General features: G+C 39.3%; 1 protein-coding gene across 1 annotated transcript in view; it reads right to left on the reverse strand.

Moving 5' to 3' along the window:
• Positions 1-25,972, reverse strand: part of CNTNAP5 (contactin associated protein family member 5) — a 275,001-nt gene that overhangs the window by 27,250 nt on the left and 221,779 nt on the right. Inside the window, exons 15-19 of the mRNA XM_074548748.1 lie at positions 21,871-21,998; positions 21,529-21,699; positions 19,239-19,457; positions 13,238-13,477; positions 11,699-11,923 (exon numbers count right to left, since the gene is read on the reverse strand). Of these exons, the coding sequence (XP_074404849.1) occupies positions 11,699-11,923; positions 13,238-13,477; positions 19,239-19,457; positions 21,529-21,699; positions 21,871-21,998 (983 nt within the window). The remainder of the gene's footprint in view (positions 1-11,698; positions 11,924-13,237; positions 13,478-19,238; positions 19,458-21,528; positions 21,700-21,870; positions 21,999-25,972) is intronic.

The raw sequence follows: 25,972 nt of genomic DNA on the forward strand, positions 1-25,972 counted from the left end.
TGGCACTTTGCCTGGGGTCAAATATGTATTAATATAAACCAGAAGTACATGACCTTATCTACTGTTGTGCTTTTGAATTTTCACCATTGTAGATGAGAGCTAATTTTGCTTTGCATTCAATACTAAAACTTCTGCTTCAGATTACAGAATAATTTTCCTGGCAGATTAAATTGCCATTTTATTACTTGACAAGCAAAATGAATGGATTGTTAATTAGGATTATTATTAAGAATTTTATTTTGTCCTCTGAATTTTGATTATCTGGTCCACTGACTTTCTCCATCACATCAGCCCAGTGTCAGAAACTGCAAATGGAAATCAGTGTATAAACCAGCTCCATTCTCCCTATTCTCTATTTTGCATCATTTTTGCCTCGCAACAGGGGTTCACACTAATCATGAGCAGTGTAATTTCTGTCAGTCTTGTAGTCATGCCTGTCATCCTCTTTTCAGCTCTCCATGTCTGAGCATGCACACCTGGAGTGTCATAATGCTCAAGCAATGCTCAACCAGTTGCGCTCCTTCTCTAAAGTACGTTGAATTGCTGGAGCAATTGTTAAGTCAATAAAGGAGAGAGAGAAAGGAAAAGACAGAGATCCTTCTCTTTGCCTTGGGCTGGAAAATTTTAGTGGGCTCATCACCCCAGCAGTATTAGGTAAGAGTAGATTCACACATGATGATTGTAGTTACCCATCCCCTTCATTTTGGAATGTTGCCCCTAGAGCAGCCTGACAGGGGGGCAGGCTTGGCTTGGCCACAGAGTTACCGAGCACAGCGTGGCTTCTTTTCATTCCTTCCTGAGGAAATGATTCCACCTGGGCTGCCGTGCTGCTGGGATGAGACCACTGCCAGAGTCAAAGCTGGCTCTCTGCACATCGCTGTGGTCCTCACTAAAATCCACAGCTGTGGGGCTGATTGACATCCCCCTGAAGATATCAAACAGCTAAGAGCCATTTTAACAGGATTCCTGGGGGTTCCCTTCTGCAGAGGGAAGTCCTGGGAAACAGAGACCAAAGGGCATGATTTATGCCATCCCATGCTGGTGACTAAGTCTGAGGTGGCTTTTCGGAAACAAAACACTCCCAGGACACTCTTTCAATGATGATGGAGGCCAGCACTTGTACTTGCTAGAAGAACACTAATGATCAGTGCCAGCATAACCAACCTCCAGGCAGCTACAGGAACAGCATGGTGCCTTCAAACCGCTTCTTTTTCTGAGGACGAGCTGCTGTAGCAGCTCTTATGTCTAGTGGTAATAAGGACACAAAACTGGTTAGAGATTTCAAAGTGTTCAGTCTGAAGAACAAAAAAAAAATATTCCCAGACTGAACAGTGTGAAGAATAAGTGTGGCCATGGTGTTACATATTCCATGTCCCAAAGCTGTGCTGATTGAACATGTCAACAGGAGAGCTGCCTTTCTTCTCTCTGTGTCTACAGCAGCATCTGAGTGGAATATCAGAAATAATCTGTTGGCTTTGTGGCCTATGCCCTCCAACTTTACATTCATTCTGGACTGCCAAAGCTTGTGTTGAAAATCAAACAGTAATTTTTAAATCATCACCCAGAAAAGGGAAAATGTTACACAGAATGTGCCAGCTCAGAAAAGACTCGCTTGTTTGAAAGACCTCAGCCAGTGCTAGGTATTTGGCAACAAGATTAAAGCAGCTTTGCATAAAAGTGAAATCAATTATCAGGAATTTGGTCTGTAAATCCATCATTCTTAAGTCAAATTCTTGTCAGCCTTGTCACCAGGACCACGGGTCTTGTGTCATTTCATCTTGAAGGACCAAACAGCAAGGAAGGGAATGGCATCTGTGTGAGTCTGAGACTTCTCTGCAGGACCTTTATTTATGGAAACCGGTTTTAAACGAGCCCAAATTGAACCCAACGACTCTCGCCAACTTCAACAGCACTTTTTAATGACTTAAACTGGCTGGAGCAGCTGGTGAGACATCTTGCTCTGCTCAGAGAAGTTGAGGTTAATTCAGGGAGCACATGTGGGTGGCACATGTAAAACGTACAAATTTATCACCATAGTGTAGCATCACTTACACATTTAAACCAGGGCAGCTGACAGCTCTGATCTGGGGTAAAAGTGCATGTATGAAATAGTGAAACACTGCATTAGATAAAAGGGCACTGGACAACCCCTGCATGTCTTGCTGCCTCAGAGTCACCCAGCAAAGTGTTTAGGATAACAAAACTTCTTACAGCTGTCTCAAATTGGCAGTCACCCTTGTTGGACTGCTAGACTTTAACTACACCACCACACACATTCTCCAGACTCACCCAAGCTGTAGCTGAAAGAGAAAATAATTAAGGAAAGCATAAATTAAACAAAGGGTGGAATATATTAGTGAGGCTACTGATGTTGCAATTATGAAAAAAAAATTAAATTAGAAAAAAATAAAGTATTGGCTCAAAAGCCATTTGCAGCAAATGAGGTATAAATGTTTGCTCACTCCTGATTGCAGAACAACACATGACACTATTCAGTCATGTCTACCACAAAATATATCTCTGGGAACTTGCACAGTTTCAGGGTGGCAGTGTCCCTCTTCATAGCCTAGATATTTAAAAATGAACCACTGTTTTCTCAGTTAGGAGCAGCTGGCTTAGAAACATGTTCCTTAATTAGCAGCTTCTCCCCAGGGATATTTACTCAGTAAATTTACTCTCCATTGGAAGTGCTGCTGGTGATTTTAAGAACAGAGCCCATCTCTTCAGTGTCCAGTGGCATTTAACTAAGAAAGTACTTGCATTTATTTAGGAGGTGGCTCTTGCTATTTGTTTTGCATAGAAAAAACAAAGAAAAAAACTGTTGAACATGTTGCTGATATCACTACTCAGCCATTACACTTGCTTAGACATTACTGTTTCATAGGGTTTAAAAGAAAAATCCACCACTCAATTTTTTGCAGTCTCTTTCTGTAATTAAAAAATAGGAGATTATTTGAGTATTATTTGAATGCCTCTCACTCAATGCTTGAGACATTCAGGACTCAAGGGTCATATTTAGGCCATCCTCTATTTAAGAAAAAAAAAAAAAAAAAAAAGAAAAACAGCACTTGCTCTTCACATTGCATTTCTTCAACTTAGAAAAAAAACACACACAGCAAAAGGAGCCTATCTGGAGGCCCATGACCTCAGTTCACTCCACAATCCTGCTAGACAGCTGGACCCAGATTGAGATTGTCACTTAAACATCAATAAATGTAGCTGGTTCCCTTACATGACTGAGAAATGTGTTTAACCTTCACAGACATCTCATTCCCACCAGCTGCCAGTTGGCTGAACACAGACTGACCAGCAATTAACAAGGAATGGGCAGATGCTTCTTGCTTCAAAGATAGAAAATATAGCAAAATCTAAAAAATTACCCAGAGGACCACAGTCCAAGAGCTCGTGATGCACACACTGAGTGGCCTAAACACAGAGCTTATTGCAGTGATTTTAAGGGAACCTCTTATCTGAATAAAACAGCTCATGTACATGATGTGGCTGGGTCTAAAATGGGAATAGGGGTAACCCATGGATGTGGGAAAATAAAAAACTGCAGGGAACTGTCCCTGCAGTTCAGCTCATGGGTAAGCATGCACAGTGGTGCTTTTATGTACCCTGGAGGCAAATAGACAGAGTGCTGCGACAATTTGGGATCTACCAGCTTGATGGCTGCTGACAAACATCTTCCTTCTTTATAAACTTTACTAGTTTATGCTGACAAACATCTTCCTTCTTTATAAACTTTACCAGTTTATCCACTGTTAAAATACATGAATGTTCATCTGTTGGAAAATGACATGAAACCTCCAAGGCAGGAGCAATTTAAGAAACCCACTATTAGTCATCATCATTATCTCTGCATTCTCAGGTATTTCTTTTTGTGAAGGAAGTGTTTATTGTTTCTTTTACAAAGTGATGCAATATTAACTATCTTTTCTTTCCCTGAAGGTGATTGAATATAAATATGAAGAAGAGAACTGAGGGTTTCAGTTGCAGTTAAATCTCTCTGAAAGCACTTGCTTTCTGATGCTAAGGTTTATTCTAGTAAATTTTAAACACTACCTTTCCTACAGATTCTTTGATATTTTAGACCCTTCATTAACAAAGGCTATCGCAGAATCATAGAATGGTTTGGGTTGGAAAGGACCCTAAAGATAACCTAGTTCCAATTTCCCGGCCATGGAGGGGGACATGGGAAGGGACACCTTTCATTAGACCAGGTTGCTCCAAGTCGTATCCAACGTGGTCCTGTACACTTCCAGGGATGGTATCCAAAAATTCTCAGGTTTATTCACCTTTGTATTAAGAAAAATCTTGCCAGGCTTCCATCTCTCTCTGTACATTTTACTTAAGACTTGCAGAGCAGCCAGGATGGCAGGAAGAGTTTTTATTATTTAACCAGTGATTGGAATACAAAGTATCATCCTGTGAATTTTATTCCAAAAATTCAACCTTGCTTTGCAAATTATGCAACATCATTAATGCTGTGTGAAAAGCTCTTGGGAAAAAACCCAGACCTGCTGTTGTGATACCCTGAGAAAGTCATCCCAGCCTGCCCTCACAGTGATTCTGGCTCACAGTTTCTTTTTTTCCTAATATCTTTTAACCATTTTTCTTTTCATTTTGGCAGTACAGATGCCTGTTCAAGCAAGGACTCGTGTCATGCTGACCTAACAAATAGCCATTGTGTTCAGCAATGAGAACACAGTAAAAAGATGGTATGAACAGGAAAAAAAGAAGCAATTTCAGCACTGCATGATGTCTGAGCAGAAGAGCGAGCAATAATTTTTTAGACAAAACTACTGAGAAGTAATCATATGCTTCTTCTAAAATGTCCTTTTCATTCTTAACTCATAAGACAGGCAGCACAGAACTTTGTGGATTAATGGCTTTCTGAGGTTAATGATGCCTGTTTGTGTTGAGCTCTAGAGGAACTGCCTGGCTGATCAGGAATCTCTGGGAAATTTTCTGCTCCTCTGACCAGCAAGTCAATCTAAGGATTGCCTATTTCATGGGCTATGCCAGTCTCTGTGAATGGAGATGTTGGGTCCTTTAGTGAGTGACCTCCTGATTATAGCTGCAACCACTGGGATACAAAGAACTGACTCATGTTCTTTAGTCATCTATAGGGAAAAATTAGAGGAAAAATTAATAATTTACCTAGTAAAAATCCTTTTGCAAGAACCATATAATGGTAGCATTGTAATGACTTTTCTCTAGTAAAATATATGCTTACACATATTAACTTTCAGTAATCTACCTTCACATGCATATTTTTGTGATTTTGCACAAAACCATGGAATGGCTAAGGTTGTAAGGGATCTCTGGAGGACATGATGTTCATCCCTGTCCTACTAAAAAGACTCTTCATGATCAGGTCAGCTCTCCAGGGCCATGTCTAGATAGTTTCTGAATACCTCCAAGGATGGAGACTGCACAGTTCTCTAGGCATGATGTGCCAAACTCAGTCACTCTCATGCTAAAAGTCTCATGTTTTGGTTTGTGCCCACTTCATTTTGAGTGGCCTTGCAGTGACATCTTCCAGTTCTCTCAGCACTTGTGGGTGCACCCCACCAGGGCCCACGGATTTATGGGTGCCCAGTCTGCTTAATGCCCATTCCCAGATCTGACCCTCTTTTACCAAGTGCACATCCACCTTGCTCCAGACCTTTGCCCTGCAGTTCCTGAAGGCCACTCCCACTTGTATAAACTAGGACATAAACACCCAATTCCACCAAGAAAGGCAAGAAGGAAGGAATCACCTTTTCATGATGCAGACAGGATAACTGATATGCTGATACTATATGGAAAAATTAACATGTTAATAGGGATACCATATACTAGAAAGAGGAGGAGATTTGTTTGGACCAAGACTCAGTCTTCCAAGTATTGGGCTCTCTCTATTTTTGTTGTGTACAAAAAGCTAGACTGCTCCAAGGCAGCATTTAAATCAATGGTTCTGCTGGACTACAGCTTAGTACACAGCTCAGTCTGTCCACAAAACAGATAATCTTAAATTAAAAGTAACTGAAAATCCACACCTATAAATTTTCTAGGCTAAATTTTTCAATAAAAGGGGTTTTGAAATACTCTTCTTTCAGAAATACTGAAGAGCATATATATATATATATATACACATATACATACACACAATATATGGAGCATCTATGAGACAGGACCTTCTGCCCTTCCTCTCATTCCTTTCAGGACATTTCCAGGGAAATCCAACAATAAAAATTACTTATCAGCTGGAAACTGTGAACTAGGAACTCAAGTCTCCTGGGAGATAACTACCTCCTATGAGCAATGGGAACACAGCTTTTCTTCCCAGATGATTATCTGCAGCCAATGGTCTGGAGTTTTATGCCAGATAGCAGTATGTTCAAAGTCAGACTGAATATAGCTAGAGCACAGATCAATTATTCAGCCTGTTCAACCTTTCCTGTTCTATGTAATCTAATTACAGTTCTCTTGTTTTCCCTTGTGGGTCGCCAGAACATCTATTGGCTCTCCGGTATGGCAAAATAATCTTGATGAGTACAAACATGTCCATAAATTCAGCTAATGAGACAGATCTTTCAGTTCTCTTCTCTTGGAAAGCAGAAATAGAGATCTGCCAGAGTCCTTGGCTGAATTTTATGGCAGCTTCTTCTTTCAAGTTAGTTTTGCACACTTAGAAATTTAAAGCGCCATATGCTAACACAAACAAAAGACAGAATTGGGTTTGGGTGCCAAGTCCAACCTCTTTCCTCAAAGACTTTTTAGTACTGGATTTGAAGTGAAAACTCTCATCAACACTCCTATTTTGCGTGAAGTTGCTTACAACAAGGAAACATCTAAGTGACCAGAGGGATTTCTAACAACAGAAATCTCTCTCTTTAGATAAATAAGCTGATAGATCTCCTGCCACCCCAACCCTGCCTACTCATGGTACCAAAACCAGCTTCCCATTTAAGGCAACTGGGGGAAATTTCCTTTATATTCACCATCACTGATCAAACTGTCTCTGGTCCTTCACCCAGTAAATAAAATGAGATTTCAGGGACCAACTGCAACAGTTGCTTGCAATTATATTTAGAAGACATACATGCTATCTGCCACAGAACGGCTGTGAACCAGAGCTAGACTGGGAACAATTCTCAGTCACTCACATTACTCGTCTCCTCCACAAAGCTGTCTCCCACACTTCCCAACAGGACTTTCTTTCCTGCTCCTGATCTGTTAAAAGCAACTATACCTGAACCATGTCACCATTTCCCACTTCAGCCACACAAAGTGTGCAGGTTGTTCAATGCGTGCTGCAAGTCTGTAAGGCACAAGGTGTTCTCAAAAGAGAAGACAACTGCACAAGCAATAGAGTAGTTGAGAGGGTCCTTCTGAAGCAATAACTTTCTGAAGTTAATATCCCAAAACCAAGACAGGAAGGAAAGCAAGTAAGGAAAAGGAACCAGAAGAATCACCCTCTGAAATCCACCCAAGTCCTATTTCCCGTTTTAGTTTTGACCCATTAAACTTCAGAGGGTACAGTGGGAAGAGGATCAAAAGATTCCTTGCCTCAAAGACTGAACTGGATTTTTTGCATCTCTTTTCCACTGAGTGAGAAAAGCTTTGCTTGTTGGAGATGCAGCTCAACATACTTGAAGGCAAAAACAATACGGAGAATTTACATGCTTTCATTAGAAAAGCTGTTTCTGACTCAGAGACAGGAAGAGATTACAGGAGATTAGGAGTTTATAAGAAAAAATGAATCAGTAGCTTCTCACTGACAATATTGGTTTCTTTTCTTTTTTAGAGTGTTAACTCAGCTTACCTCTGTTACACATTGTGATTTCTTTTCCTATTCACTTCAAATATCAGCTGATTTCAATACATTCTAGGTCAGAGAAGTGGAGCTGATACAAGTCCTGCTACTGTTTGCTGAATATCAGAGACTTAAGAATTACTTGAGATGTTTTCATTTGTACTGCTGTTTTTAACTGTGCCTTTTTCCTTGTCTTTAATCTTTCCTATGCAAAATCAGAGTCTTGCTTTCCAAAAGAAATGGAGAACACAGCTCAGTGTGATGGCAATAGATGCTGGAAAGGTGGAAAAAGAAAAAAAAAAAAAAGGACTCAAATTGTTTAATTTCTTATGAGATTAGATAATAAATACAGATAATTTTTCAATCATTCTAGCATAGTTTGAGATTCTATCTCTGTCTCTCTTCTTTGGTGCCAGCTATCTTCTTTTTTTCTAGATAAGGAATCATATTGTTTCCATGGAGAAAGACAACCAAACTGAGAATCAAAGACTTGTTAAAACATTTTCCAGACAATATATTTCATCATATTCATATTGCATTTGATTATTTGCAGGGTGGTAGGGAAAATGAAGAAAGGAGAAATGAAGTGTATTTCAAGATACTTTCTTTTAACGCTTTTCTCTCCCATCATTTATTACCTTTAGGGAGCAAGGCAAAGGTAATATCTCAAAGGTACTGGTTACTTTGTGAAATCATATAACTGCAAAAATGTACAGTGACAAGCTAGCTTGGGAAAGAAAAAAAATACTCTTTTCTTGGTAGCACCTTCCCATGATATGGATAATTTCTGTGGATTGGCACACTGAGAAGACTAATTAGAGATATTTACCCATTTTCTGTAGCTTAGTAACAGGCACTATAATTTGAAATTTCTACAGAAAGAGATATTAAAAATGCCAATCATGCCAGTACTGCTAATTGCTTGGATGTGGGGCCAATGGGACTACATGAGCTTTATATGCACACCCACCCATATACAATATATACACATATATATGTAGCTGTAATTTTAAAATCCATGAAAGACTGGGGAGGTAAGGAAGATGCTTTTATATGTTTACAATTTTCAAATCACACGTATGATTTCAAGGCATCAGTATTAACTCATGGAGGAAACAATCCCTAAGTCATCTTTAAAACCAGCTTTTGAAAACCTTACCTGTAAACTTCTAGGACATGAGGTAAGAACAGACTCTGTGCTATGGAATATGTTCGATAGGTGGAAACTGCTTCTAGAAGTTTTATATATATAAAAACTTACTGAAATCAATAGGTTTTAGGAAACATTTCACACATGACTGAATTAGACCATAGCTGCCTATACAAGTTCACTTTCATATAAGCCCTTTTATTATACTCTAATTATGAATAATCCTTGAAAATAGTTTCACTTCTTTAATGCCTAATATTTAATGTGAGAAGTCAGAAGAAGAAAAAGCATTCTTCTCATAGTCACTTTTATTAACTAATACTTTGCCTAGTTATTTTGTGCATAATAGAAAGAGAATAACAGAAAAACATGAGTAGTAGCTTACAAAAATAGTTACAAAAGGTGAAGTATTAAATTATACACAGACTGTTCCTACATATATTTTTGACAAGTGGAAAGGGACTTGTGATTATGGTTAAGGAGTATTACTCCATAGCTTGCTCACCTCCTAAGTGAGAATGCCCATTCCCATTTCTCCAGGAGCCTAACCTTTATTTAACCAATCAGTTATCCAGCAGGGACCTGCTTATGTCCTACCATACACTGTCAGACTCAGCAAGATTCCTTGAAAGTGAGCCAGTAAGAGAGAAGGAATCACACTCACTTTTAATGCTACAAAGGACATTGATATTCATAGTCCAGTAACTTTATGGCAAGCATAAACCTCTTGGAGGAAGAAAGAGTAACATATCTGAATTCTATTTTCATTGGAATAATTTCAATTCCAACAAGACTAAAAAGTAAAAGGACATGAAATTTAACGAATTATTCCATTTGGGACAAAAGGCAGAGAATATACATGACCGCAATGACTGTCTTGTAAAAATGTCACAGAAGCATGCACTGAGTAATCCTGAAGGAGATTTTCAGGAGTTAACAAAGGTCAGCTAGTTATCTTAATCATTATTTGCATATAGTGCTACACATTATAGCCCAGAATTTTGGAGCCTGATGTCTCACCAGCCCTCTAAACAACTATTACCATGATATTAGAAGTTAACAAAAAGAGCTGCAGATCTGAGAAAAGCACCATGGTTTGTGCTGCCTGATTGTGCTGAGTGCCTCTTTCCATCTAAGTCAAAGGGAACTGATGGGACATTTGCAGCTGACAAAATGAAAGGTCATTTTCATTGTCTCAAGCTCTGCTCCTGCTGAGCTGCTACAGGACACCCTCATGTCTTGGTCCCAGCCCCAAGCACCATTAGAGACCCCCTCCTAGAGCTCCACAATTATAGGCTGTTTATAGTGTATTCCATCAATAGAAGTCAATTGACTCATGTTTTTAAGGTCATTTCAGACTACTCTGGCAGCAATAAAGGTGATTTAAATGGATATTACATTGTGATTAACTTTAGGGCTATTTCAACTGCCTGAGTGGCATCAAGAGACCTGAGTGTAACTGAGGAGCAGATTCCAAGGTTTCACCTCAGCAGGGGCTCACCTCCATCACCCTGGAGCTACACTAGAATATTCATACATCTGAAAATCATAAACACTGGTCTGCAGGAGTAAATTAGAGATGGAAATTCGGGACTGGACAGGAGAGGGTTAGGGTCACCTCAGCAGCCCCACCTCCCTGCCAAAGCTTCCCTTGGAGTAGATCTGTTCAGGCAGTTTCTATTCCAGTTGCCTCTCCCAGGGATTAGGGTGCCAATCCACTATCCCATGCCAGCTTTAATATTAGCCACATGACATGAACAAGAGAGAAACTATTGCAAACTCTATGTTGAGAATAAAACCATTTTTTTTTAATCTTCTATGGTTTTTATTTGACAGTACTTGAAATCTTACTTTTTTTGGAATTTCCAAGGCTTCAGAGTGGTCTGGGTCATTCAGTCAAATCTACATATTCAGCCACATTACATTAACTTTCTATTGTTCTGCCACAGGCTACTGACTCACAAATATGCTTACTCATCACTTCCAGTGCTCCAGTGCCTGACAACTCTTGGAAAATTAATATTTTCCCATTTGTCTAGGATGATGTTTGTCTGGATTGAGTTTTCTGAAAGCACTGCAAGGACTCCGGAGCCTGAGTTTTACTGAGAAGACAAAGCTGTATGCCCCTAAAATCTTTACACATTTTCAAAAAGTACCCACATTAAGTATCTTTAAACAGGAAATCAGTTTACACCTCATGTTTTGGTCAATTAACCTTGAAAACTCTTACATATTCTGGCTTTAATATTTAGACAAAATGGCTTTATTCCATTGAAACAATCCAGTGAGGAGCAATACATGGCCCCAGACAAAATGCAAAGGATAAAATTATAGTGTATTTCTGCACCAAGTGCTCTTGTACATGGTATTTCTCATTCCCTTATCTTGGTGGCCTAATGGATCTCACCGTGGAATAAATAGCAAGGAAATACTATTGTAAAACCCTGCCAAATGGAAGTCAAAGCACATTTTAAGCCCCAACAACATGATTACTCAAAGACTGAATAGGCAAGTGTAGCACTGAATGCCAAATAAAGGAACATAAACAAGAGTGATGCCCATTTCACAGACTAAACACGATGAAGTTGATAAAGTTGAAGACACAGAAATGAACGTAAATCTGTGCAGAATTCTGTACTATTCCTCCACAAAAAAACCCCCATGAATCAATAAACAAACCAACCACCCCAAAACTCCACAGAGTTGCAGTGGCCTCCCTTGGGTAGCAAATCAAGACTACTCACCATTCTTGGAGAGAATCACAGCCAAATATTCATGGAAGTAGGTGTTGACGTACAGCAGAAGGCTTGGAGTGTGTGCTGTAAGAAAGCTGAACGCAATATTCTCCTTGGACACAACAGCATCCACATAAATGGCAGAGCTTGAGGTGCTTGCATTCTTTGTGACAGGGTAAGGTTCTTGGAAAGTATAGGTAACAGAAGTGCCAGCTTCAAATAATGCAGACACCTCTGAAAGCAGATATAAACCAAATGGATTATTTCAGCCACTGCATTTTCAGATCTCCCAGGCAAGAATGGACCAGAACTAACTGCCTCAGAATGAGAACACTGCAAAACACCCTTGGATCCAGCTGACATCACCCTTCCTTCACTTGGGTAACAGTGTGTCCTTCCTTGCAGATTGTCTGTCTGGCACAGAGAGAAATAGTGTATGGAGACATAAACTCAACTATTTCAGTGCTGGAATCAGAATTCCACAATATGGAAGAGCCCAAATGTCTGCCAGCCAAATAAATTCTTTGTTCACCATCTTCTGACAGTGACATGTAAGGCAATATTCTCTGTCTTGACCCAAAACAGATTTGTTCTTTCCAATCTCCTTTTCAAAAAAATTAATTATGAAAGCAACACTTTGACCAAAGGCAGCCAGTAAGGGAAGCTGTTTCTGGGAGCATCAGATAAAAGAAACATCTACCTGTGCATCCTCAGATCCTTAGAACTTATGTTTCTGTTTTCATTAAACAAGTAAGCCAATTTACACCAGCAGATGATGCAGCCCACTTAGCAAACCTGTTACATTTATGAGGTGGGGGACAGCCATGGAAATTAAAAATTCACCCTGCACCTTGCTGTTACTGAGTAGTGGTTTTGTTAGTTCCAAAAAACATGTTGTCTAAATTAGATGTTCCATATTTGCCCTGCTTTTTTCTGGTGTTGACAGCATCTCCTATAAGCCACCAGAAAGGTTCAGTGAGGACACATTCACCAAAGGCTGAACCATGCAAATCAGTTTTCTCCTGAATGCTTCACGCTTATTTTAAAAATTTCTTAACGTTTGGATGGGCTGTCGCAGGAATGGAAAAAAAAAAAACCAACATAAAAAGACTACCTCTTTTTTGTCACATCAATGCTCTAAAACTTTGTGAAGAAAAACCTCAAGGATTTGTTAAGGTGAACAAAAGAAGATGAGGTTTAAAAAACAAGCAACCTAAACATTCAGACATGGTCAAACACCTGCTATAAAACATTTCAGCCCTACTTCCTAATGTCTGGGGATTGTTACATGCAATGGAATATAGGAATCATAGTGGGATATAGTGGTAAACTATTAGTACAACTAACGCCAATTTAAATTTTGAAGCCAAAACAGAAGTCAACAAAAGGAGGTGTTGACTTCTGCTTAAGAGAAACATTTAAGAACATTGAAGGAACAACTGATAATAGAATATCTTGAGATGTGGGGACACCAAGCTGACATGAGTGAAATGGTGCTGTAATTCAGAGTTATTGCACAAATAACTGGGATCAAAGCTTGCTGCCTACCCTCCTTGCAGAAAGGTCCCTCATAGGCCGAGTTGGTGCAGTCACAGAAGTAACCATTATACTTTTCCACACATCTTCCTCCGTTGTGGCACAGGTTCCCATAACTGCTGCAATGTCCTGGGCATCCAGGTCTTACACCAGGCGTCATTTTAGCTCTCTCCTCGAGGTCAAGTTTCTGTCCATTTAAATGCAGAGATCGAATACATCCCAAAAAGCCCTTCTGTCTGGAAGCTGTTCCCCCTGAGAAAGAGAGAAAAATGCACTCATTTACTGGGTCTGAACAGTAATCAAAGCCATGAAGTTCAATCCTATCCTGAAGTACAAATACGAATCCACAAATCTTTAAAAAATACTATGTATCAGTGCATACAATGGTAAAAGACAGATGAACTGCCCTGGAAACTAAAGGTGTCTCTCTATTTTTATGGAAGAACTAGAAAGCTGTATATGACACTTCCTTTTTTGTCATTCTTCTCTTTTTGGCTTATCTACTGCCATGTCTGGCATTGAAACCACAAAATCATTTAGGAGAAAGATTAGCTTCTTTATCTTACGTCTGCATAACACCAAACAGATGAGAAAACCAGACTGAAAATGTTGGGGTTTTTGTTGTTTTTTGCTATTTGCTGCCTTAGTACAAACAACACCCAAATCCCACCAGCAGGAGGGTTACACATGCTGATGAGCCCAGATAGCAGGGATGAGTCATGCTCAGCACCAGGCCTGCTGGCTGGAGGGAAATCCTGGAGTCTGAATTTATGCATGACTGCCCAGCCTGATGTGTTGCATGCCAATGGTTTTTGCAGGCCTGAAACATGAGTTCAGCTCACAGATGTGTTATTTAGTACAATGCTTAGACATAATTGCATTTCTTCCTGGAGACCAGAGCTGTATGCAAGAGGGCAGGTCAGTCTCTACAAGCTAACCAGCATCATATCTGTCAAATGAAACTGCTAACAGTGTTACAGTGAAGGCACTTCTTCATAAGAGGCAATCTCTGAGAATGATAATAATGATGATTGTTGAAGTTCTCTATGAAAATATGACCATTTTTCTTATCATACACCTTTTTTTTGGCAGTTGCCAATGTTTTGCGCTTTTGAAGATACTGCAGTTTTGATTGCTGCTAGGAAATCTAATTCTGGTTCAGGAGTTATCAGCATTTGCAGATTCTTAAAAGCTAGCTTTATTGGTGATTCTCCTGCAAAAAGTAGTATGAAAGAAGTTATTATTCTTCTGTAGAAATTGGTTCTTTTTCATAATGTATGACTTAAGAGATTGCATCACTTGATAAGCCCCAGTAGAAGAGCATTTGTTTTTATTCTATAAATTAATTAAAACAAGACTTCTGCAAACTAAAGAGAATGCAGTAACAGTCTGAAAAGATCTCGTGTTCTACTGCACCATTCTGTCATACTTTTCTTTCTCGAACACTAATAGCAGAAATTCACTGGATGTGAATTAAAGTAATTGAACTTTAGATAGTATGCATGAGACACGTCTCTTCACACACATTTTATGATGCCTTTCTCAGAGAAACAAATATTTTCAAGTTCCTCTTTAGCCAGCTGTTGTTTTCAGGTGACCAAATGTTAGCTCACTTATTTTAAATGCCCTCTACGGACAAGAATCAGGCTTTCTGCATTTGCTGCACTGCACACACAGTCCTGTTGTTTGGAGATTTTGACCCAAACCAAAACATACCATACAGATATTTTAGTAAAGTTTATGTAAGTAGAAATGGAATTTCTCCCTTTAAGGCTACTGGTTACTCTGTTTTCTTTTGCATTGGAGGCCACCACAAACATTACAAGGATGAATGACAGTTTCCTTGCCTCTTCTCAGTACACACACCAATCCCAGCTGTAACACAGCAAAAATGAGTTAAAACTATTGCTATGAATGTCATGTTTATTGCACTACTCATATTCTTATTGCTCTCTAAAGCCCTCTGGAAAGCCATGTAAAATTTCTCACTCTTCTCATCTTATATTTTCTGGAGAATATAGAGCTTCACACAGACCAGCTATATGAACCTAGACTCACGCAGCATTGATTAAGAAAAACTATTACTTATTTTGGACAATTTTCTTCAATTGACTAGGCTTAATCTTCATATACATTCCTGCAAAACAAAGAAAAAACTGAAAACAAACACACAAAACTCTTCCCTAAATTAGGCTTTGTAAATTCTTCCAACTCTAACCGGAGCCTGATGGATAGAGACTTTAATGGATGAGACCTAAATGTTTTATTCAGGAAAACATATTTTAGGATAAGCCTAAGGACCAAAACCACCAAGGTTAAGGGTGTACTTTTCACAGTAGAGGTGACAGCCAAGTGAGCCAAGCTGTTTCCAGCAAGGTGTTTATGCAGCTGATTTTTTGTGAGGAGCCCTTGGGAAAAGAAGGGAGAGTCTGAGAGGAGGGGACAAGAAGCTCTCAACTGAGCACTCACAGCATAGCTTGGTGACACGATTGACTAAATAATTAACATTCCAGCAATGAGTTGAGGATTTGTTTTAAAAAAACAAAGGACTTTTTGTTAGTGGAAGGTGGATTAGGGAGGCTGAAAATAAGTATTAGGAGCATTTGTGTAACTGATACAAAGAAAAGGAAAGGGCAGAGAAGTATAGGAATCATAATCAGGAGAACTTGCTATGGTGCTCCTCAGAAGACCTTGAAGTCACACTTTTTGGTCTCAAGCTGAAATACATACAGAGCATACAGGATACACAAAGAGTTAGGCTTTAATTCCTCCTCTTGGCCTCCAAAATATTCCAAGGTGTCTACAAATGGTTTTAAAACCATCAGCAGTAAATAAACTCCTTTTTTCCCTATCATTCCTCCTCTCTGTCTCCAGAGAAAGTTTCTCAGATGTTGACTTTCTCTGGGTTATGTTGCCTTTGGCAACAGAGAGAGGAGATTCACCCAAGGACTCATCCCTTGCTCACTTTCTCCCAAGACAAAACCAGGAACACAAACACTTAACTTTGCTAATTTCCTAAATGTACCTAACAAATACCACAGAAAGTTCTGACTAAAGCTTTGTACATCAGATTAATTTCTCAGGACTTTCATTTTGCTTCTCTGATGTTACCAATCTGAATTCAAACCTATCCTCAAAGTGGTCTGGGAGAACAGTCTTTCCCATCCCATGATGGACTCTTCTGCTCATGCCTTCACCAGTAGGTAAGACAGGGCTTCATCTCAGACCACACTACAATGACAAAACTACTCCAGGACCACAGGGAGAGCTGCACCATACAAAACCATGTAAAACATACTAAGTGTTGAAAGAAATGGTTTTTGCCTGCCCCTTCTGAGCAAGTAATTGGCTGAATTGGCTTGTTACTGGACAGTTTGGTGCAGCTGATGTTACTTAGCCTGCATATTTGTTTGAGGTTTGCTTCTTCTACTACACTTTTTTTCCAAATTTACAAAAGAAATTTGGCCAGGTGCAAGGATATCCATGTTCTGATAAGATTATAATGCAGCTGGAAGCAGTCAGTACCCAAGATCCACTAAAAGAAAGTGAGAAATGGTTTTTGAACTCCTTTCTAACTGCACTAAAACCCAAGCTTGTTTGAGTGTAGTGGCAATGCAAAGTCATTTTTCTCTTCCACTTCACAGACACACAGAGCTATCTCAAAAGCCTGCCACACACAGTCATTAAGGCTGGAAACCCCTTAATCACTGTCAGTATGCAGAATACTGCAGAGACAAATATGTTGTGGATTATAGGGGGAGTAGGGAGCAATATTATGTGCTTCTGCTTCTTTCCTTTTTACAGTGGTGTTTATACATTTATTTTTCAGATGGGTTAAAGCTCTCTCTGCATGGCTGAGGTATTAAATCAGTAGCTTTTTATTATGAGATTCAAATGAGTCTTTCAGTAGAGACAAACTATATCACATCTGTGTATTGCTGGACTTCTGCCACCTTTCCCTGGAGCACCCGGGGAGAAATAGTGCCAGAATCAGGAGGCAACCCAGGTTTCCAACTCTTCTGACAGCTCTCAGGAAAACTTAGCAAGTCACAGATAATTTTGGCCTTCAATCTGGCAGAGTTAAGGGCGTAAAAAGCACTCTCAAACTCATTTTTTTTTCTGTCCCTTTTGTTCATGGTTCAGTAATAGTGTGGATGGACGACAGAATGAGACATATTTATTGCACAGTGAGTACTTTTCACCTCTTGGCTGAAATAAATACCCATATCCTAGAGCTTTCTGTAAACACTCACTAAAATCAGAGTACAATCGGTCAGAAGTCCCTGCTGGTATCAGGGACTAGGTTCCAACCTATTCCTTAAGGCACAGCTACATTCAGATGAGGTGCAAATTCATTTTTCCACCAAAACCAACAGGACCTTTTTGGCAGAGCTGCTCCCCATCCACTCAATCCCCAGCTTGTGGGGATGCTGATGCTGTTCTGGGCAGGTGCAGGGCTTTTTGTTTGTCTTTGCTCACAAGGGCTCCTGTTGGCACATTGCTCTGGTGAGGTCCTTAACTACCATAGATTTTCATTACACAGTTCATCAATTATGTCACTTTAAAACGACCAAGAAATTCACACAGGTAACCTGTTTATTTTGCTGAGGCTGAGGAGCAAGCTTACAGGCAGACACTGCTTTTCAGATGTGAGATGGTAAACATTTGATATACATGATATATCTAATAGATGACCTAGGAAAAACCCATCATATTTAGTCCTTTAGAAAGAAACAACCAAAAAATCGCAAAGTCTCTTCAGTCACAAAATCTCTAATTTTCCTAACTGCCAACAGTATGTTGGCTAAATTTCTCTGATGTTTCTAAGGTGTCTGGCAGCCCAAGCCTGCTGCCTCCAGGCCTGGCCTCCCACAGAACATGTTCTTAGGATCAATGTAGTATTTGAAAAACAAGTGATTAGCAGCATGCTTCATAGCAGAAAACAGAAACGTTGCACTGTGACAGTCTTAAGCCTCCTTTCTGTGTGTTCTCCTCTCCAGCTGAGTCTAACAGAGATCATTTTAGTATAAATCAACAGCTGTGTTGGAAGGACTCCTGACATTGATGCAGTCATATCTATTTATTAACAGATTAATTCTTTATGTTCAGAGCCCAGTAATTACTGCACACATACACAATAAAAAGCTCAAATGAATACCCTGAAAGCTACTTAAGTATAAGGGTATGAATACAGAAGTAAACTTTATTAAAATGCATTGACAGATTGAGGTTCGCTTAGCATTTCAGCTAAGTAAAAAAAATCCATTTGAAGGAAGGAATCAGGAGTTACCTGAATGGCCCTACATAAGAACAGTTACATCCCACTCCATCACTTGAGCAGATTACTCAGAAAGACAGCATTTGAATACAGAAAAGAGATAATTCCCTTTGTAACCCATTATCATATTATCAAACACAAAGTAGTCCCAATCCAGGTTTCTTGTGCAAGGGAGATAAGTAAACAAAATATATGGAGAGATTTTTCTTCCCTCTTTTAATTTTCCTTTTTCTTCTTTGAAAAATCACTTTCAGATAAAATACCCATATTTGTTTTGGCTGTGTTCATACTTCTCTCACTCATGGACTCTCTAGCCGAATAAGGGTTTTGGTGGGCATGCTTGAAGGAATAGAATTTAAAGACCATACCGTCTTCAGGCTTTGCCCCAGAAACTTATATGAAAAATTTTTGACTTTTACAATGTGCCCAAAGAGAGAGGTCACATTTTTTATGGCATTTTTTACAGCCAGTGCTGCATAACAAGAAAGGTTGTTAACTCTTTGGAAATAAATACATTTTAGGAGTTTGACCCCAAAAATACCATCAAGTATAGCATGGCTAAACTATGGTTTGTGCCTTGAGTGTTCTTCATGTTATTCATGTTGTCTGTGCAGGAGTAGAAGAAGAGAAAGCAAAATCAAGCCACCACATGCAAGCTCAATGGTGAGAGAAGAGTATTCATCACCAAACAACATGAAATACTGTTATCTACAGGAACCCTTGGATTGTCCCTACCTACAAATAACTGGCTGTTGAGCTGCAGGCGGAAGTGTCCCTCAGCAGGGGCCTCCAGGACCTTCTTGGGGAGGTTGTCCACCTGCAGAGAGGTTTGCTTGAGGTTCCTCTCTGCGCGCACGTAGTGCCACTGGTTGTCATTGAGGGCTGTGGGAGACTGCACGGTGGCTTCCGCGGGGCCATTCCCCACGTCTATGGAGAAGGTGATCTCCTTGGGGGCTGCAAGAGATAAACAGATAGGAAGAGGAAGTGAAGGTCTGAACTAAATAGTGGTTTTGACATCAAGAAATCTTACATAAATATAGGGTCCATTAACTTTTATGTCAGCAAATAGTAGAGGATCATTTACCTCCCATCTCCTACACAGCAGCTTATACATAAATTTAAGCCTGCAGCCTCACTGTTTGATCTCTGCTGTGATTAGGCTTGGTTGTGGGTACCCATCTTTTTTGCTATAAAAATCACAGTGATCTAGAAATAGCACTTTTCTTTTTGAAGTAAAAGTGCTAAATGCTGCACAAAAGTCACACAATAGTCCCAGAAGATTTTCTACAAATAATGTTAAGATGGGAGCAAGGATGAAGATCTTTCCAACTAGACCTTTCAAAATGAAGGCAATTAACCATTACATAACTTGGCTGCATGTGGTACAAGAGAATACTAGAAGCATTTGCCTAATTCTGACCCAAGATGCACAAAAAAAAATTGATGGGGGAAACTACTCAATGGGAGATCCTAAACTAAAGCTGTGTATGTAACACACATCTAGAAATAAAAAATAACACACATCTAGAAACAAGACAATAGTTGAAAAATAAAAGCCACATAAAAGAGTCCACCTTCCTCTGCTGGAAGCCTGAAAGGGGCTAGAACTTTTTAATATTCTTGCTACTGATTATTTTCCTCTTCCTAAAATGCTAAATGCACCACAAAGGCCAAGAACCAGGCCCACATATCACATAACCAGAAGGTTGTGGACCGAAAATTCCTAAAAACCTTCTTATTTCAAGCCCAAAAAATTGGATAGGTCTAGTTTTAGAAGCTGCTTCTTAGATAGCTAAGATAGGAAATGCTCCATAGGGATAGAAAAAGATCTATTCTGAGCTCCTGCATCTGCTAAAAAGTTGTCACCCTTTGAAGCCCGTGTTCCATGGAGCTTCCCTGATACAAGGCCTTTAGGCTGCAAATTCCATCTGGTAGCAAGAAGCACAACAACAAAACACTGATGAGAAGCCTAAGTCTAAAAGATTTTTTCCCAAACTTTTAAATAACTAATTTCTCTAGGAGTACAGATGTAAACACATCCAGAAGCTTTCACTGAACAATCCTCTTAGTTCACAGTATTCGTTATATTTGATGCCATTTTTACTTCTGTGTCCCTGAGAATCAAATGCACTACCCTGAAGTGCAACCAAAATGGACCTTGATGTGCAATTAACAGTAAATCACACCTCATTACCTTGTGATAATCCACCATGACATTTACCACTGGTTTAATGAATCAAAGGGCCTTGGGGCCCTGTTTTATTAAATTTTATTTTGGGGTTATTATAAGCATATTATCAGATGCATAGCACTCAGTTTGTTTTCCGTCAGCTTGACAGAATTTGGAATACACGTGTCGTATTTCATGTCAAAGCCACCGCACTCTTTTGTCACTAATAAATATTTGAAGTCATCACAAGAGGAGTGAGGCAAAATCTCACTAATTAAATTCCCTGCCATTTTCCTTATACACTGAGTAGCAGTTACACTGCACTCACTCAATAGATTTTGAAGTATTCAAGATCTATTACAACTGTGACTAACTTGTACGGCATTAATGTCCTGTCCTTCATAAACTCTCATCTCGTAGCTCTACCATACCCACTGAGTTCCTTTGAAACACTAGGGCTGCATAACACTGGGTATGCTACTGATATGGAAATAAAAGTAACCATCAAGAATGGTTGCACTAATCAAGTTTCAACTAGAAACAGCCTATAGTTACCAGCAGTCTTTTCTTGAAAGATATTTTAAAATAAATATCAGTGTTGAAAATATAAATTCATACTCTTGTTCAAGAAAGATAAATCTAGCCATAACAAGATTAAGTGTAATGATCAAGTTTATAAGGGGAAACTCTGACAGGAGAGGTAGGTAAGTCTGGATAAAAGAATCTTTATGTTTCCATCTTATCATCTCCAGGCACTTCCAGCCATCTAAAAATGGCAGAAAATACATCCTTCCCAGTTCTCTGCATCTGTCAAATTGGGCAAAACCACCAAGATTTCTGAGCAGTGAAACTTACAGCTTATTTCAATTCGTATGAAGTCTTTAATGCCAAGGTTTTCCAAGAACACCCCGGACGGGGCGGTGGTTTTGAAGAAGAAGGAGATGTCCGCGCTGACCTCGGCGTGGAGCGTGGGGAAGTGCAGGTAGGAGGCCTCTGTGTTGAAGGAAGCAGCATTCCAGAACTGCCCTGCAAACACAACCCCCTTCTCTATAGTTAATTGGCACAGGACAGCAGCTGCAGGCTGCATGTGGAAAGCCACCTTTTATCAGAGAAAGAGTCTTTTTGTAAAAAATACAACAACAACAACAAAAAAGGAACATTCTGTACCTATGGAAATTGAGAAGAGCTAGTACTCACTGTCTCCATAGCAACGCAAAGGGCCGATTTTCCAAGCAGCCTCAGAATTTGATCTGTTTGTGTCAGTGATCACAATCTGAGTTACAGGCAAATGGTCTTTGAAAACAAGGAGGCCAGTATCATTCGTCCTGGATTTTAATACACAAACAGAAAGAGACAGATTAACCACAGACAAACCCCCTAACACTCCTCATGCAAGAGAATATTTAAAAGATGCTTACTTAAAGAGCTTTTGCAGAATTACCTGGAAGAATTATGACAAGTACACACTGTTTGAGATGAATGTGTTCCCATGTAGGCTGTATGTTCACATGCAATACTGACCACGGAAGACACCATTTGGATACACAATACTGGCTGTGATGGGCTGTAAACCTGCTTCAGCTGTGCAGAACTACTGTGAAGCCAAGGAAGAGCTCTGCCATACTGACTATTGGGGATTAATGTAAACTGGGCTCTACAGGGTTTCCTCAGCAGGATGTATTTGCTGTGGATCAGGTCTAAGTCCAAGTCTGCATTTCTGCAAAGTCAGCTGGAGACAGATAAGGGTGTTTTATGCTGGCTTTATGCTTTACCCGAGCAGGAAGACAGGTGATGCCTGATCCAGCCCACTGTTACCAAGGGGAAGCCAGACAATTACTGATCCAGCTTCAAGATGGCTGGGACAGGCTGACCCTGCACACTGCAAAACCAGCTGAATTGGCAGAGTGAGTTCAGACTGAATCGATCCTTTGCACTGCACACCAGGTTCAACAACTGAAATACTCAAGGCAGATTTACTGCATTGTCAAACTTCTCATGTTTGGTTAGCTGGGCTTGTTCTTAGCTGTGACTAACTTACACATGGCTGCTACTAAGGGGAAGGAAGTTTAATTCTCAAAGGATAAATCATTTGTTTTTATTCTGAGTCAGCTGGACAAAAAGTTGTCCTCAAAATGCAGTGTGATGTTTCGTGGTAGGTCCTTAAGCCATCTGAGTGGCTTTGGCTCTGGTAGGGTACACAGATGTGCATTCATCCCACTGCACTTCATGAACCCAGCTGAGTCCCCCAGACACCAACCCTGACCTTACCAGAGCAGAACTGCCCTTCTGAGGTCTCTCTCTATTGACTGACAATAGAGAGATGAGTGCTGTGAATCGCCATGGTGATTTTCTCAAGGTTAAGGTTTGCTGTGCATCTGAGCACATAAGTGTGGCAGAGCATCCTTCATGGAACCAAATCTCAATAGTTTTGGAGAAAGGATCTCTACCTCTGCAGAGCCCAGGAGGGTCTGGACTCAACTCACTTGTCTGCACATGGGGATGGCAACACATCCAAAATGCCAGTAACCCCAAACTTATACCACTGCTCTTGCAGGCAGGTGTGCCTCAGGAAACAGGTATTGCTATCTGAGTGATGACACTGCTGAATCCTACCTGATCTCAGGCAAGATCCCAGACCTGCCCATATCCTCTTTGTAATGTCAGTTTCTCAGTGTAGTTCCAGATACAGGAACAAACACAGACTTCTAGCAAAGAAATAATAATCAGGACAAACACTGCAGCTGTGCTCTGACACACAACCCCAAATGTTTGCTTGGCTAAGTGCTCTACTCTGATTAATGTTAGGCAAAAATAGGAGCATTTTGATCTTTTTCATAAAGGCTGCACACATTGCATTTATTTTTCATTGCTTATAATTGCATGCAGCGTAGTTAATTGTCTCATAATGCCACGGGGAAAAGGAGAGGTACCCTCTTCAACGCTAACATTTTCTTCTTGCTCCAGTGGGCATCTGACATGCAAATAATTACAGACAAAGTGCAGCAAGATGAAATTCCCAGGCATGAGGCAGAGTGAGGCCTTCAGTACTGACTCAGAAGGAAAACTATCATGTATGAATCAAAGGTACAGGGTCTCTAAATCTCTTCAGTATCACACTCATTGCTTATTGTATCAATATTTGAAATTTAGGGTAAATACTCTTAACAGATTATGAAACTACTGTGACAAAAGTGAAATTATTTAAGTATTTCTTAGGAGAATAATTAAATAAGGTATTCCAGTGATAGAGGAAGAAAAGTAGGCAAAGTGAATGAAAAAAAGGCAGAAAGATGCATAGTAATGGGACATGAAATACTCAATATACATATGAGTAACTAAGGTCGTGTTTTCTTTCTTAAAATAAAATTTTTCAAAAATTGCAAAAATATTTAGGGAGGTTTCCTAAAAAATTTATTTCAATTTAAAAATGGTGCAGTCTTTTTACTAGCTATGATCAGCATTAAAATAAAAATCAGTATCTTTCTACAGCTAGCACTCAAAATATCTACAAAAAACCATGAAATGGTGACATTTTAAAGATATCTATTCCACATCTCTGAAAACTGCATTGCTTATTAGATATTCTGCTGTACTGCATGAAGTTCTTTTATATCAAATTTTATTACTGAATTTTTACTACTTATATGCCACTGTCACAGTGAACTTTAGTAGCATAGCTGAAGTGTGAGAGAGAAATATATTCTAGAATTAATAAAAATCCTAACTTCTTTGTTAATGCCTTGAAAACTCAATCAAGCTTCTCTTCAAACTCAAAAAGCACATTTTATGCATTTTGTTCTCTCACACATGGAAAAAAACCCTCATATAATGATATGTATTTTCACACAAGCAGACATTGAAATAAAACCTATCAGAAAAATATTCTGTCCTTCAGAGAACGTGTCAGTGTGAGGAACATTCCTATCGTTGCAGTTAATTATTATTATTTCATAGCAGGAAATAAAGTTTTTGGTGAAAGATCAACACCTAAGTGACTTCAGCTAAGAAAAGCAGAAAAGAGAGTGGAAGACACTGTGAGTGTTTCAAATTCCTGGTATTCCTTAAATTGAACTTATTTCAGACTCCATTTCTCACAAAGCACCACAATTCCTCTTCTCTATGTGCTACACCATGGCAGTCTCTCAAATACAACATATTATTCCTGAGAGAGGAGCAAAAGAGCTTCGTGTACCTGTACAATAACTTCCTGGAGGCACTGCTGTGGCACTACAAAATACAAATATACCAGGGTTTGAACAAAACATTTGAAATTTTGCCTGAAGGGGGCTTGGGGATCATTTTTCATCTACTACACTTTTCAAATAAAATTTCTATTTCCTGATAAAAAGCATCTGCACTCTGATGTGCAAATACATGATTTTGTCTTTTAAACAAAAGTAAAACCTTGTTATGTTAATATTTTTGTATTTGTTCCCAGAGCTCCTTTTTACTTTTATGTATTTTAATTTAGCACTTCACATACTTGAAACCAGATTATATTTGCTTTTCCACAGCTGCTTCTCAGGTTAGCTACTACTTTTTTTCTCCTTAGTGGATTTCACATTGCACTCTGTGGCTACTTCCACCAAGCACACCCCTTGTAAGTTAAGTCCTGATTTCACAAAAATCAAGGCTGGTTTTATCACTTTACGAAAAGAAGTCCTCTGCTCACTGAAAATGGTATGAATAAATTAATAACTTCAGAAGTCAAACTTGTGCTTACTGAACTTGGCACTCGATTTGGCACAAAACCAGATGAAAATCTGAATGTTTTGAGGGTGGAAACAACACTCAACAAACAGATGTTTTTCTGAGCTCTTTGCATAAAGGATAGTGTCAATTTGTCCTTTCCACAAGCAAAACCCAAACCAAACAAATCCAATAATGCCCTTTAAATTAAATCACTGAAAAATTGTTGTTTATGGGTATTAAATACAGTTGGATGTCATTTGTTTATCCATATCTGAAGATTAATGCCTACATCTACCAAAAGGTCTTCCTCAATAAGCTGTGAGCAAGTCACATATCAAACAAATGCTCTAGTATGGATCAATTTAAAAAAACTGAAAATAATTTGCTACTAAAGGTGATAGTGCAGCAGCAGGGTCCTTCAAGATGTAGTAAAGGCAGACTCACATGTAAATGACAAATAGCTATTTGGATGGTAACATTATGAAACTATTTTTCTTCTTCCTGGCTACTTCTAAAAGTGTGCTCAACAAACCCTTGCTCAATGGTGTTCTAACAGTGTGAGCCATCATAAATTGCTAATCTCTAGGTAGCCATTTCCATATTTTTT

This window comes from Zonotrichia albicollis, chromosome 10 (genome assembly GCF_047830755.1).
Source record: "Zonotrichia albicollis isolate bZonAlb1 chromosome 10, bZonAlb1.hap1, whole genome shotgun sequence".
Classification (NCBI taxonomy): domain Eukaryota; kingdom Metazoa; phylum Chordata; class Aves; order Passeriformes; family Passerellidae; genus Zonotrichia; species Zonotrichia albicollis.